Source organism: Emydura macquarii, unplaced genomic scaffold, assembly GCF_026122565.2.
Source record: "Emydura macquarii macquarii isolate MOO-44397 ecotype Brisbane River unplaced genomic scaffold, CSIRO-AGI_Emac_v2 contig_369, whole genome shotgun sequence".
Taxonomy (NCBI): Eukaryota; Metazoa; Chordata; order Testudines; family Chelidae; genus Emydura; species Emydura macquarii.
The window spans coordinates 3421567-3433790 of NW_027130506.1; the positions used below are offsets into that span (position 1 = coordinate 3421567).

Consider the following 12224-nt stretch of genomic DNA (forward strand, 5'->3'; position numbering starts at 1 on the left):
ACCAGTTACTGTTCCATAAGAGGACCTTCCCTCTTATCCCACGACTTTTTTGATTAAGAGCCTTTGGTGAGAGAACTTACAAAGACTTCCTGAAAGTCCAAGTATAGTGTATCAGCTGGATCACCCTCGTCCATATGCTTGTTGACACTATCAAAGAATTCTACTAGATTAGTGAGGGATGATTTTCCTTTACAAAAACCATGTTGACTCATCCTCAACGTATCGTGTTCATCTATCTATCTGATAATTCTGTTCTTTACTATGGTTTCAATCAATTTGTCTGGTACTGAATTTAGGTTTACTGACTGGTGATTGTCCTTAGAGCCATATTTAAAAATCAGCTCTGCATTAGCTATCCACCAGTCATCTGGTACAGAGCCTGATTTAAGCCAGTCATAACTTCAAACCTAGGCAATTTGTCTAGCACATGTTGGTCTACTACAGACTCCCATGAGTATATAATTCCATAGTGCTCAATCCACTTCTTCAGTTGCTTCCCTTTATCAGTTATGATATTGCCATCCAGATGGTAAAATGTATGTAACAACATTATCTGAAGTTATGAGCATAAGCTGAAATCATGACGGAAGTGCGTTTACCAGACAGGTCTGGGGAGTGGGTAAACCTGCTTCTCAAAGTCAAAGGACAAGATCACACATCAACAGGGGTCATCAAAACTGATGGACCATCAGCTAGCAAATGACCATTCTTTGGCAAGGAAAAGGGGCAGGAACAAACAGATCTGCATCTTAGCAAATAACTTAGCAATTCTGTTGCCAGCCTCCCACCAGTCTCCATGTCTTCTTGGTCTCAAGTGAAAAGAATTTTAGGAGTGGGACTGAGCTATCAAAGTGAGGGACAAACACCAAGTTCTCTCTCTCACTGTCTATCTCCCTCCTTGCACCTAAGAAGGCAAAAGAAACTTCGGGGAGGTGTCCTGACCTGAAGATTTTGGTTAGTAATGCTATTAGAAGGATGTGATAGGGAGTTTATTTTGAATCAAATATAGTTTGTTAAGTTAGTCACTAGAAAGCGTTTTATCTTTATTTTTCTTGTAATCATTTCTCATTTTTATGCCTCGTTACTTATACTTATTTAAAACCCATCTCTTTGTAGTTAAATAAACTTGTTTCATTCTTTAATTGAAACTCATCCCATGGGTTTAAGTTAAATGGTCTGGGTAATTCTATTTAAGGTGGCAAGTTGTTGTGTATTGTTCTCTTAAAGAAGCAATGGACCTAATATCTGACTGTCCAGGAGAGAGTTAGACAGTACAGAACATACATTGTTGGGGAAAAATCCAGGATTGAGAATGTGTTGGGGTCACTGCAGAAGTAACCAAGGCTGGTAAAAGCCAGAGGGTAAGCCAGTTACACACAGATACTCAGGGGCACCTGCATCCTGGTGGCTGTTTGTGAGCGATCCAAGTTCGGCGCTGCAGCAGCCAGGCCTTGCAGGGCACCCCAGGATAACAGGGCCGGTGCTGACACAGCCTGTCATTGGTCTGGATTGCACCCCGTAATGTTGCATCAGTTTTGGGTGTGTCCCTGAATTCAGCTGAGTTTTCTTACGTCAATTCTTATTCAGCTCAAGGATTTGGCAGGGGCACAAGAAAATGTAACGGAACAGTTCACTTTACCTGCCACCAGTTCACAACTGTGATCATGTAGTTTGACACAGGTCTGACCTACTGCTCGGCCGAGTGGTAGCCTGGACAACTGATTAAGGATTCCAGCTAGCTCCCATTCAAGTCAGTAGGGATAAATTCTTTAGACTTGGCATAGGAGGATCAGGGTCTATCTGACCAACTGCTTAAACCATTGTAGTTTTTTAATTAGCCTCCTCCCCATGTTCCTACAATATCACTTTCTGTTTCCCCCATTAATGAATTCTAAACTTCTCCCCAAACGAGGTGATGTTAATACATATGTATAATGCCCTTCCAACACAAGTGTTCTTATGCATCTATAGTGATATCTTCCACATCATATGAGAGCTAAGCTTGTTTACCAATTTAGACCTAGTTATTTGGAGAGAATATAAAATCTGTGACATCAATATATATCTAATGTATGTTTGTGCCCCTTCAGATTAGCTAGAAATTGAAGTGTTTTGTTTTAAAAGATCTTCTGTGGGTTTCACTTCATGTCATAAAACATTTGAAAATGATCCCTGGTAATTGCAGTTGGAATTCATGCATGCAAGAAGCCAGTGGAAAAGACAGGTGGTCATTGTATGCAGATTTCCATTCTTCATGGGTTACAAAGACACAGAACTTACAAAACAAGAAGGACAGTTACTCCATTTCTTCTGCTGAGATGAGCTGTAGATGCTTTAGCAATTTAAAAGTAAGCTCATGGATGTTTGTGCCACATTCTGATTCTTGATCAGAAGGACAAAAAGCGTAAGTGGTTCCAGGATAATTGTGTTGTAACATCTTCACTTGACTGGTTTTAGATTGATTTGGGGGGCGGAGGAATTGTTATACTGATCCTGAGTTGCACACATTTAGCATGGCCCTTGAAAATCAGGCCACAAGTCCTCTTAAAGATCATGTAGTAACAGGCAGTCCATGCTGCAGTGCAGACCTGCAAAAACAGATCTAAGGATGAATGAAGTGCTGTTATCCCCTTGTTATACATGGGGATCTAAGGCACAGAGAGACTAAGGTTCAGATCCTCAAAATTATTAGGTGCTTAACTCTCATTAATTTCAATTAAAGTTAGGTGCATATCTTAGAGAATCTGGGTCTAAGTGACTTGCCCAAATTCACGGGAAGTCTGTGGGAGAGCAGGGAATTGAACCCAATATCATGGCTACCACCCTAATCACTAGCCCATCCTTCCTTCCCAACTTACTATGCAGTTGTATAGAAAGGTATAGGGAATTTTGTAAAGGGTTCCTGAGGTCTACAGCGCAGCACACCAAGTCATGTAGACATTTTTGCCATGTAGACATTCGTGCTCTGAGACCCACTTCTATTGTGGAGTTCCCGTCTGAGCCTAAGCATCTACGCTGCAATTTTTTGCCCCACAACCTGATCCCCATGAGCCCGAGTCAGCTGACCTAGGCCAGCTGCAGCTGTGGGGGTCTTTATTACAGTATGGACATACCTTAAAAGACCAAGTGCTGAATTGCTCAATACTTTTAGGTGAACACCGAGGCACAGTGGTGGAGTGATGAAATTAAGTTTTGATCAGCCACTGTCTCCTTTTCACCTTTGTTAATAAACAAAGTTATTGATTTTTCCAGTGCACTTTGCATGGCATTTTAGACAGGGCTTAAATTTGTTCTTACCTGTCATAAGTTCATTTACAAATACATTTTGGATTGAGACTTTTTAGTAATGTAAAACAGAAAACATTTCCTATAGGGTCTGACAGTCATGAAAATGGAATTAACTTGATTTGTTCAAACGGGGGAAAACACAACATCTGAATCTGTGGGTACACGTGTTTTGTTTTGATATAAAAATACATTGGCCTCCATTTAAAATGATCATACTCATATGGGAAACATCTTCTGGATTCTGATTACCATCTTTTTGTTTTGTTACAAAACTCTCATCACTTTGTAACCAATACTGTTTAGACTGTAAGCTTTAGAAGGTAGGGACTCTCTTTTATGTATTGTTATAGTGTCCAGTACGATCTTGGTTTGGGGCATCCAGGCACTACTGTGCTTGCAGTAATAACAAGTAGCAAGTTATTTAAAAATAGAGGAACAACAAACCTCAACTTCTTTCAAGCAAAGTAGCCAGCTCACAGAGAGAACACAGGGTAATTAATATACCTTAGTACACAAGTTCCTCAAATGTTCTTGACAATGCTAATAAACAAAGGAGGACATAACAGAAAGACAGCTGTCCTTAATTCAACTTCATAAGATCACACAACTTAGTCAAGTAGCAAAGGCAAGTATTGCTAAGGAAAGTATTTTCAGTTTTCTAACGTCTATCCAAAACACTGGGACAGTTATCTTTTTGGAAGTATATTTCACAATAATCCTTTCAAGACTCCTTAGACATCTTTTAATAGCCCCTTTGGCTTTCTAAATTGCAATTCCTAGTTTTACATGATTAGCCTGAGAATGTTCTTGTTTATTTTTAGCTTTCCACATGCTAGTTTATAATTAAGAACTGTGTTGGACAATTAAAAGTTGCATCTGTTTGCTTAGTACTAATGACATCTACTAAACATGGATCAGGAACTGCCTTCTGAAGAACTGCTTTCCCCATAATTTTTTTTTTCTTCTGTGGCAGGCTGATGAATTCTGAGAACACACTTTTACAAGCCAGGGAAGAGGAGGGAGTCAAGTATGAACGGACCTTTGTGGCGTCCGAGTTTCTTGAGTGGCTGATCCAGGAAGGAGAAGTCACAACAAGAACTGAGGCAGAACAACTTGGCTGTAGACTGTTGGAGCATGGAATTATACAGCACGGTGAGGAATTTACTGTCTGGTAGCAAAAGCTACGCTCTTTACAATATTTTTTCCATGCAGGATCATGTAAAGAGGTTGCAGATCATGCTGTTCAGTCCTAAAACATTTCCAATTCTAACTCATTTCTAAATGATAGATGGCTGTATAATTACTTTTTAATAAAGGGTAGAATTTTTAAAAGCACTCAAAACCACTAGAATTTGGGTTTGCGTTACTAGTAACAAATATGTAAAGAATAAAAGGCAACTTTTTTTGTGGTGAATAATTAAACAGTGGAATTCATTGCTGAAGGATATAATTGAGGTAAATAGTTTAGTAAGAGTCAAAGGATTAGAGCCATAAATAAGGAGAGTTACACTAGCTAGAATAAAAATTACAAGCTTTATAAATCCTCAGGCTTCAGGACATAAGCAGATCATAATCTGGTGTCAGAAAAGATTGTCCCCATCCCTATCGTATTGCACAATTGGCCTGGTATGTTTGGAAAAGGATGGGGAAATTACTTTCAACTGAAACACTATTACATTTAGTCCTGCACTGTAAGGTCTTTGAAGAAGGGATGTAGTATCTGTTTCGTGCCCCGTGGAATGGGGCCCATGAGTGTCACTGGCATAGTATAACTTGCTACAATAAAGGTAAAGCTCACCTATGAAGGAGACAGAGCTTTCTTAGGGGCCAGCCCAAGACCATGGAATGAACTCCCTCAGGAACTTACGACCATCACAAACTGCACCACCTCCTATTCGAAGTGCAAGGTGAATCTCTTCAACCTTACTTTCTCTAATGTAATTATATATTAACATGTGTATGTACATGTTAAAAAAATAACTCTAGACCACGTCGCTGTACACACATTTTCCCCTGGAGAGAGAATGAGAGAACAGATACATGACAGGTATTAGTTATGTTACTTAATGCTCTACTGGAAGACACTCAGATGCTATGATGATGAGCGTGGCGTAAAACCTATATAGATTAGCATACAATACAAATGTAACAATAATAGGTAGCTGCAGGAAGCAGGGTACCAGATTAGATGGATTGTCTTCTGTTGTTCTATGACAATACCTATATTCTCAAAGAAGAAAAACTGCAAAAAGGGCATTGTGTTATAAAATACCTCCAACAGTTTCTCTGTTACTTTAATCAAATGCTAAGTTTGTCTTTACTTTGAATGTTTATCAGAAGCAGCTTCAAATTCTATAATTACTCTTGGTGCCAGTGTATGATTTATAGAGTGCCAACTGTTTAGGATTTAGTGCAAAATGAAAATATTTCCTCCTCTTCTCTACAGCAGCAGTGATTTCATTTGTATTTTTACTCCAAGTGTTTCTATATGTAGACAAGACAAGCTGATTTAAAAAAAAAAATCTGATTCACTCTGCTATTGAAATGTGTGCAGAGGAAAGAAAATCAGGATGTGATAATTTTATTGCAAATCAGGCATTGTTCTCATTAACAGAGTGAAAAGAATAACCAAAGGTCACTTTGGTCAGCCCTGTGTGAATGCATAAAGATCCTCTCTTGCACCCTTGTAAGGGACTGTTCACGGTATGGTTGGAAGGTTCAGGTCCTACTCTCACTGAGTGCCCCTCGGGCACTAAGTACTTGTAATGGGAGAGAGGTAATGTTTGAAGGAGTTTCCTTTTCCACACCAGCCAGGATAGAAAAGGAGTAGTTTGCTGCATCTATTGGTGTATACTGCCTGGATAAAAATTTTTGGCCCAGTCAACTAGGATTTCTCCTGGGGATTCTGTGAGTTCCTCCATACCCGTCTGTTCTGTTCCTATTCTTACACTTGGTCCACCTGTCTCCAGCAAGCTAAAGAGTGCCAAGAACACAATTAGTAGCAAGTCTGTTGATTCAGTTTTGAAACACATGAACCTTTAAGTGATTGCTCCAGGGCAATTAAAATAGGTTGCTGAACTGGGATGGTCATCTCAGAAAGCTAGAGCAGAATTGTATCCACTGTAAGTGAAACACTGAGATCCTTATTTACCTTTATTTGACAAAGATAAATTCGATTAACTTCATAGAGATTTTGCTTGCATAACGGTGGAATTAAAACTGAATAAGGGCTTTGGGACTTACCACTGTATTTGGCAATACTTTGGGCAGTCTTTTAGAACAGAAGATAGTTTTATAAGGGTATTCTGTCCTACAGGTTTCACTTAAACTGTTTGTTTGGATAGGGCTAGAAATTATTTGGTGAAAGATTAATATGGAATGATTATGGATTTAGTTGTAGCAAGTGGATGTATCTATAGACTTACTAAGTCTTTGCAGTTTAGTTTTTCTTAAATAACAGAACTAGAACTGAAAACTTTTCTTTACAGAATTTTAGACTCAAACTGTAGCAGTGGGTATGTGGAATTCTGTCTGTTCCCCCTTACTGAATTCTAAGTCAAATGCACTTAATTTACCAATAAAAACAGTATTTTTCCCCACTGCCAGCATAATGAGTTCTTTCTGGAATCTGAACACCAAACTATGTTCCTTGTGCTTTTTATGTCATCATCTATAAAGGTTTACTTGACACTAATTAGCATCCTTGTTGGCAGTACAAGCAGATAGGACATGGACTGAATAGGAATGGAGAATAAAATTCTTTCTTGCTCTAAAGGAGACCTCTAGCGAACAATATTGTTGAATATGGATGAAGCAGAATAAAATACCCCTTGCTCTTCTATTTTCCTTTTTTTTAAAATTATTTATATTTCTTCTGCAGTCCTAAGTATGATAGAACTAGCCTTTATCAAGGTACCAAATTAATAGTAATTTTCCCTCTACTAAATAGTTCTGGTTTATGTATTGATACCTGTTCTAATTTTAGTTACTTCGAAAAATATTTTGTAGCTGAGGCAGTAGTTGACTCTTCTTCTATTCTGAGCACAATTTCCTGTCTTGTTTGTCTTCACTTTAATCAGTCACTCTCAAACCCGATTTCACACAAAAAGCCATTAACTATGCTTTATTTAAAAAGGAAAACCAGAGGCTTAAAAGGCATTATGCAAATGTCGTAAAAAGGTGAAACATTTTGACTTCAGAAGTATTGTACTATATACAGTGGGTAGACAACTTGGGGTAAATTTTCAGAAGGACTTCAGCTGATTTCCCTTTGTGCATGCACAACTTTACAATACATTATGACTGAATGTGCAAATGCCTTGTTAATGTCTAATGGATTTGTATAAGCTAATGTCGTTTCATGTGAGTATTCTACTACTTTTTGTGTGCAAGTCATGATTCCCAAACATTGCATACCCTAATACAGGTCATAGCCTGAAAATTTGTCCCTTTGTGTATTAGGGTAGGAAACCCAGCACATCTCTTAATGCTTGAGTTGTCACAGACAATTACCTGTATTTAGTCTGCCTTTGCAACCGCTGATTACATTAGTCAGATGATTGGAGCAAAGATTCTATAAAGGAATGATAAGCATGGTTGTGCATTCAGAAAACTAAAAGAGCACAGGACAAATTTTGCAGCTGTATAAAATTCCACTTCTTAAGACGTCTAGACATATTGAATGCTTTATTGTTCAGACATGAGTTTTTTTACACACAGGGGATCTGTCATATTTTATCTAGACTTAGAACCACTGGGACAGATTTGCTCAGTGCAGTGGAGGGCTGAGGGTGAGAGGAGTGGTGAGGGAGCTAGGTACAGCTCTCTGTTTGCCCAGGTCTGCAGTAGGTTAGAGCAGTCCCCAGGCTGCTCTAATCCAGGGGTTCCCAAACTTTTTCCCTGAACCCACCTGGACAGCTGCAATAGGCACGGCTGCCCACTATTAACACTTCTTGAGGAAATTTATTAATTTTAATTATTACATATAAACTCTAACAGTTAAATAACTAACGTATGTGTCTCCTTTTAGCTTTAATGTAAACAATTGTAATGATAGAAATCCCAAGCAATATGCACTCAGAGAAATGCTTCAAGGTCTTTGAAACCAAACAGTTTTAATTAAGCTACACTTTTAAAAAAAATGTTGAGAGCAAAATGTGGTGCTCAAACATGGAAAACACAATTTTGCATAAAACTGAACAATAAGCAACACAACAATGTTAACAAAATTGTTAAAAACACATTGTGTTCTTATTTGGTTTTAAAACAAAATAGTTCTCCAACTTTGAACACTATAGTGTGTTTTCAATTTTTCTTTAATGTAAAATCTGAATTTCTGTGCTGTGTAAGTAAAGACCCGACCCTATTCTCTATTAATTAGAAAAGAATCAAATATTGTCAATAAAAATATAAAATAACTTACAGACCAGGAGTCTTCTTAACAGGATGGATGTGCCGGCATAGGATGTCTTTGCACAGTTTTTCCAGCTGGAGACATATGTTAATGAGGCTCAATCTGATCTCATCTTCAATTTTCAGCCTGTCAGCCAGCTGAGGGTGCAGGCAGGGGGTAGCTAGGGGCTGTGTGCCAGGAGAGGTGTAGCTCAGGGTGCAGGGAAGGACCATGTGTGACGGGGTGCTGCTGATGCGGGGCCCAGCCATGCATTCAGCCCCTAGTTGGTACAGTGGGGGCAGCTCCTCTCTTTGTGGGTGTGTGGGCGCCAGGCCGGGCCGTGCTGTCCTATACGGTCACTGTGGCCATCAGCAGCCGTTGGTTCGCAGGCACTGAGGACTACACCTACCGGAGCCTGGAGGGCGTGGTAGCCATTACCCAGCCCAATGGGGAAACTGATCAGAGGTGGGCCACAGCAGAGTTCCAGGCAGTCAGCCATCATGGGTGAAGTTTCGGGGGGGAGGGGGTGGGCAACAACAACTGGCATTCTGAGCATCCAGGTCAGTTTCCCCATGTGGGCTGTGTTGTGCGGTGTCAGGAGCTGCTCTCCCGCCCGCCTTCCTGTTACCCAGCCCAGGTAGGGAAACTGGCAACACCTGACAATACCTGGTGTTGCCGCTCATCCCCTCAAAACTCCATCCATGCTGGTGGGCCACCCGGGACTATGTCGTGGCTGCGGCCCACGGTTTGGGAACCCTTGCTCTAATCTATGTCACTTGAGGGTGTGGGAATGCATGTCAGCCATACCCACCCAGACCTCACTCAGCCGGGGGCTGCAGAATGACCCACAGGTCTCTAAGGAGTGGGAGTGGCTACCTCACCAGCTGACATATCATGGTTTTCCAGCTCGCAGCACACACTAGCTGGACACGTGACCTGTTCCATTACAGAGTGCATCAATGTGAGCCCCAAGGCTCATTCCTCCAGGACCACAGGACATACTAGGCAGCATTCCTGCTTCCTGTACAAGACTTGCTGAAGCAGGATTTGGCCCTTAATTTGCTAACATCAAGATCATCATAGTAGTAGTTTGTCTGGCCTGTATAATATAAATTCATGCTACATGGTTAGGCGAGGAGAATAAATGGGGTTGATACTGCAAAGAGTGTCATGTGAGTGTTCCTCTTTCACCCAGAGCCCCATGAATACGGAGTTGCAGGACGGTATGCAGATCTGCAGGCTTGCAGTCACTCAGTCAGGTTCAAGGTCTGGGATCAGATCAAGATCAAGGGATCTCAAACTGTTAAGCGCTTTCCCTTTTAGATGTGGTTCATATTGAAGAGGGAAGTCCTCTCCTATGACACCACCTGTGTTTGCCAGGCAGTAGTTCCATATGTTCTATGGCAGTGGCTTAAAATAGTTTATATTTAAATGCTTTAAAAATTCTCACCAAATTTAGATACATATTGATTTTACTTCATTGTAGGGAGTGCAGCTTGTGCTTGTATCCAGTTCCAGCTTGCAAGAAATGCAATACCTAGGAAGCAACATTCAATCTCTTGTTTCTATGCCAGATTACTGTCTCTCTTTCAGTGTTCTTGCTTTGCTTACCACGCTGTTTCTTACATTTGCATGCATGTATTTTGAATTATTTTCTCCCAGATTCATCGGGTCTGATTGTCTGGTGCCCTGCACCTTGTGTGTAGTCACTGACTGGAGTGCAAAGTGGATATAAAATGCTGTCCTGATTTGGTGTCATTTTATATCCTCTTTTCACATATTTTGCTCTGGTGTGAATCGCTACGGCCAGTGCAGGGCAGCGCAGAACACGGCCCAGAATATCCTTACATGTTACTATATTATATTTATAATGTTATATTCCTGATTTTTTTCCAGACTAAATCTCATTTTGTTATTTTCTCCCCATGTTTTTCATCTCTCTAGGTTCCTTTGTATTTTTCCTCTATTATGAATGGCGTTAACTCCTCTCAATTTAGTATCTTCTGTGAGTTTCATTATCATGCTGCTTGTGATTTCTTCCAAATCATTAAAGAAGATAGTACATCTGAAGTTAAAAGGCTTCTCCCAACTCTTTTGTAGAACTATGTCATAGTTTAGAAACCAGAGTAAGAAAATGGATGACTTATGTTCTGTCTTCCATTACTAGTCCCTTTCCCCCTTTAGATTATCAGTTTGAATTTGAACCAGGTCACTAGCTGCGAAATATTAGCATCTGAAGGATGATTGGAGGCCATGATGAAACAGTCCATTTCCTGTGGGAAAGTGTTCACATCACAATTGGCTCTCATTGGTATCTCTACTCTGAGATTCATTTTACCACTGAACTATCCCCTATGGCCTGGAGGGAAACAGTCTAGAACAGAGGTGGTGCGTTCTGAAGAAGCTTGCATTATTGCTGACTATGCTGTACTTGTTTTGTTGATAAACAAGTCTTTAGAATCCAGAGCTTGCCACCTGTTACTTTTCATCAGCACTAAGACATCTGTTTGATAGAGTTTTGGAGAAAGCTCAGCATTTGGTTCCCTGAAAGTTGCAGGAACAGAAAGAATCTCTTTTGAAGGTAGCTGGCAGTGTTCCTGTTCAAATAATGAGTTTAATGCTGGTGGGGTTTTGTTGTATTATAAAATGATTGTTTAAATCTGAATACATTTTATAATTTAAAATGTATAATCGAGTTGATTGCACTGGGCCAAATCTTAAGAGGCACTGAGCACATGCGGATCCTATTAGTTTATAGCAGATGGGGGAGTTCAGCACCTCTCAAGATTTTGTCTATTGTCAGGTAACTTCCACTGCACACTGTTCTTGTGAATGAAAACAACATTCGCTGGGACTGTACAGTAAATATTGACTTCTGCTATCAGCCTTTACATTGCAAGAACACATTAAAATGTGTAATTTTCCTCCACCTTTTGCAAGCAGAAATATGGTAGCATTGTGTAACAAGAAACTTTTGTTACGCAAAGGAAAGCAATATTAAGCAGCAAAGTATAATGGTGTTTTAAGTATTCACAAATAAACCTGATCTGATTAAAGGTTCTGTACAAACCTGAAAGTAGAAGAAAAATAAAAAACCTTTATGATCTGATTCTGTTTTTTCCTGCTTGCAAAAGGGGCTAATCTTTCCTTTGAAGGGTGACACAATAATGTGCTTTATCACCTCATCTGTTTGTTTTAATCCTTGAGTCTCTTGTAATAGCTGTCAGAAATTCTCCAGGTATTCAGGCCATCAGCTTTTATGCTAAAGACCATAAATGTCCCTTGCAGGTGATATCTGGCTTTATCTCAGTGACACAACCCTCCATTCAGCACCTTAAAGAAGTCTTAGAGATCACCAGTGCTATATCTGATTTTAGTATAAACATGACCAAATTAAAGTTGATGTCCATAGTGGTCTGTTCTCCAGCGGGTTTGATTTTATTTTGTTTTAAACACAACATTCCATGCTAATTGTCCCTAGAGGAATTCAAATACAGATTTCACCCAATTTAATTAATTATGCTAAATTTGCAGCCCACTTTTT

General features: G+C 39.8%; 1 protein-coding gene across 1 annotated transcript in view; it reads left to right on the plus strand.

Moving 5' to 3' along the window:
* DEPTOR (DEP domain containing MTOR interacting protein) overlaps window positions 1-12224 on the plus strand; it is a 98005-nt gene that overhangs the window by 38282 nt on the left and 47499 nt on the right. The window contains exon 5 of the mRNA XM_067530828.1: window positions 4262-4440. Within this exon, the coding sequence (XP_067386929.1) occupies window positions 4262-4440 (179 nt within the window). The remainder of the gene's footprint in view (window positions 1-4261; window positions 4441-12224) is intronic.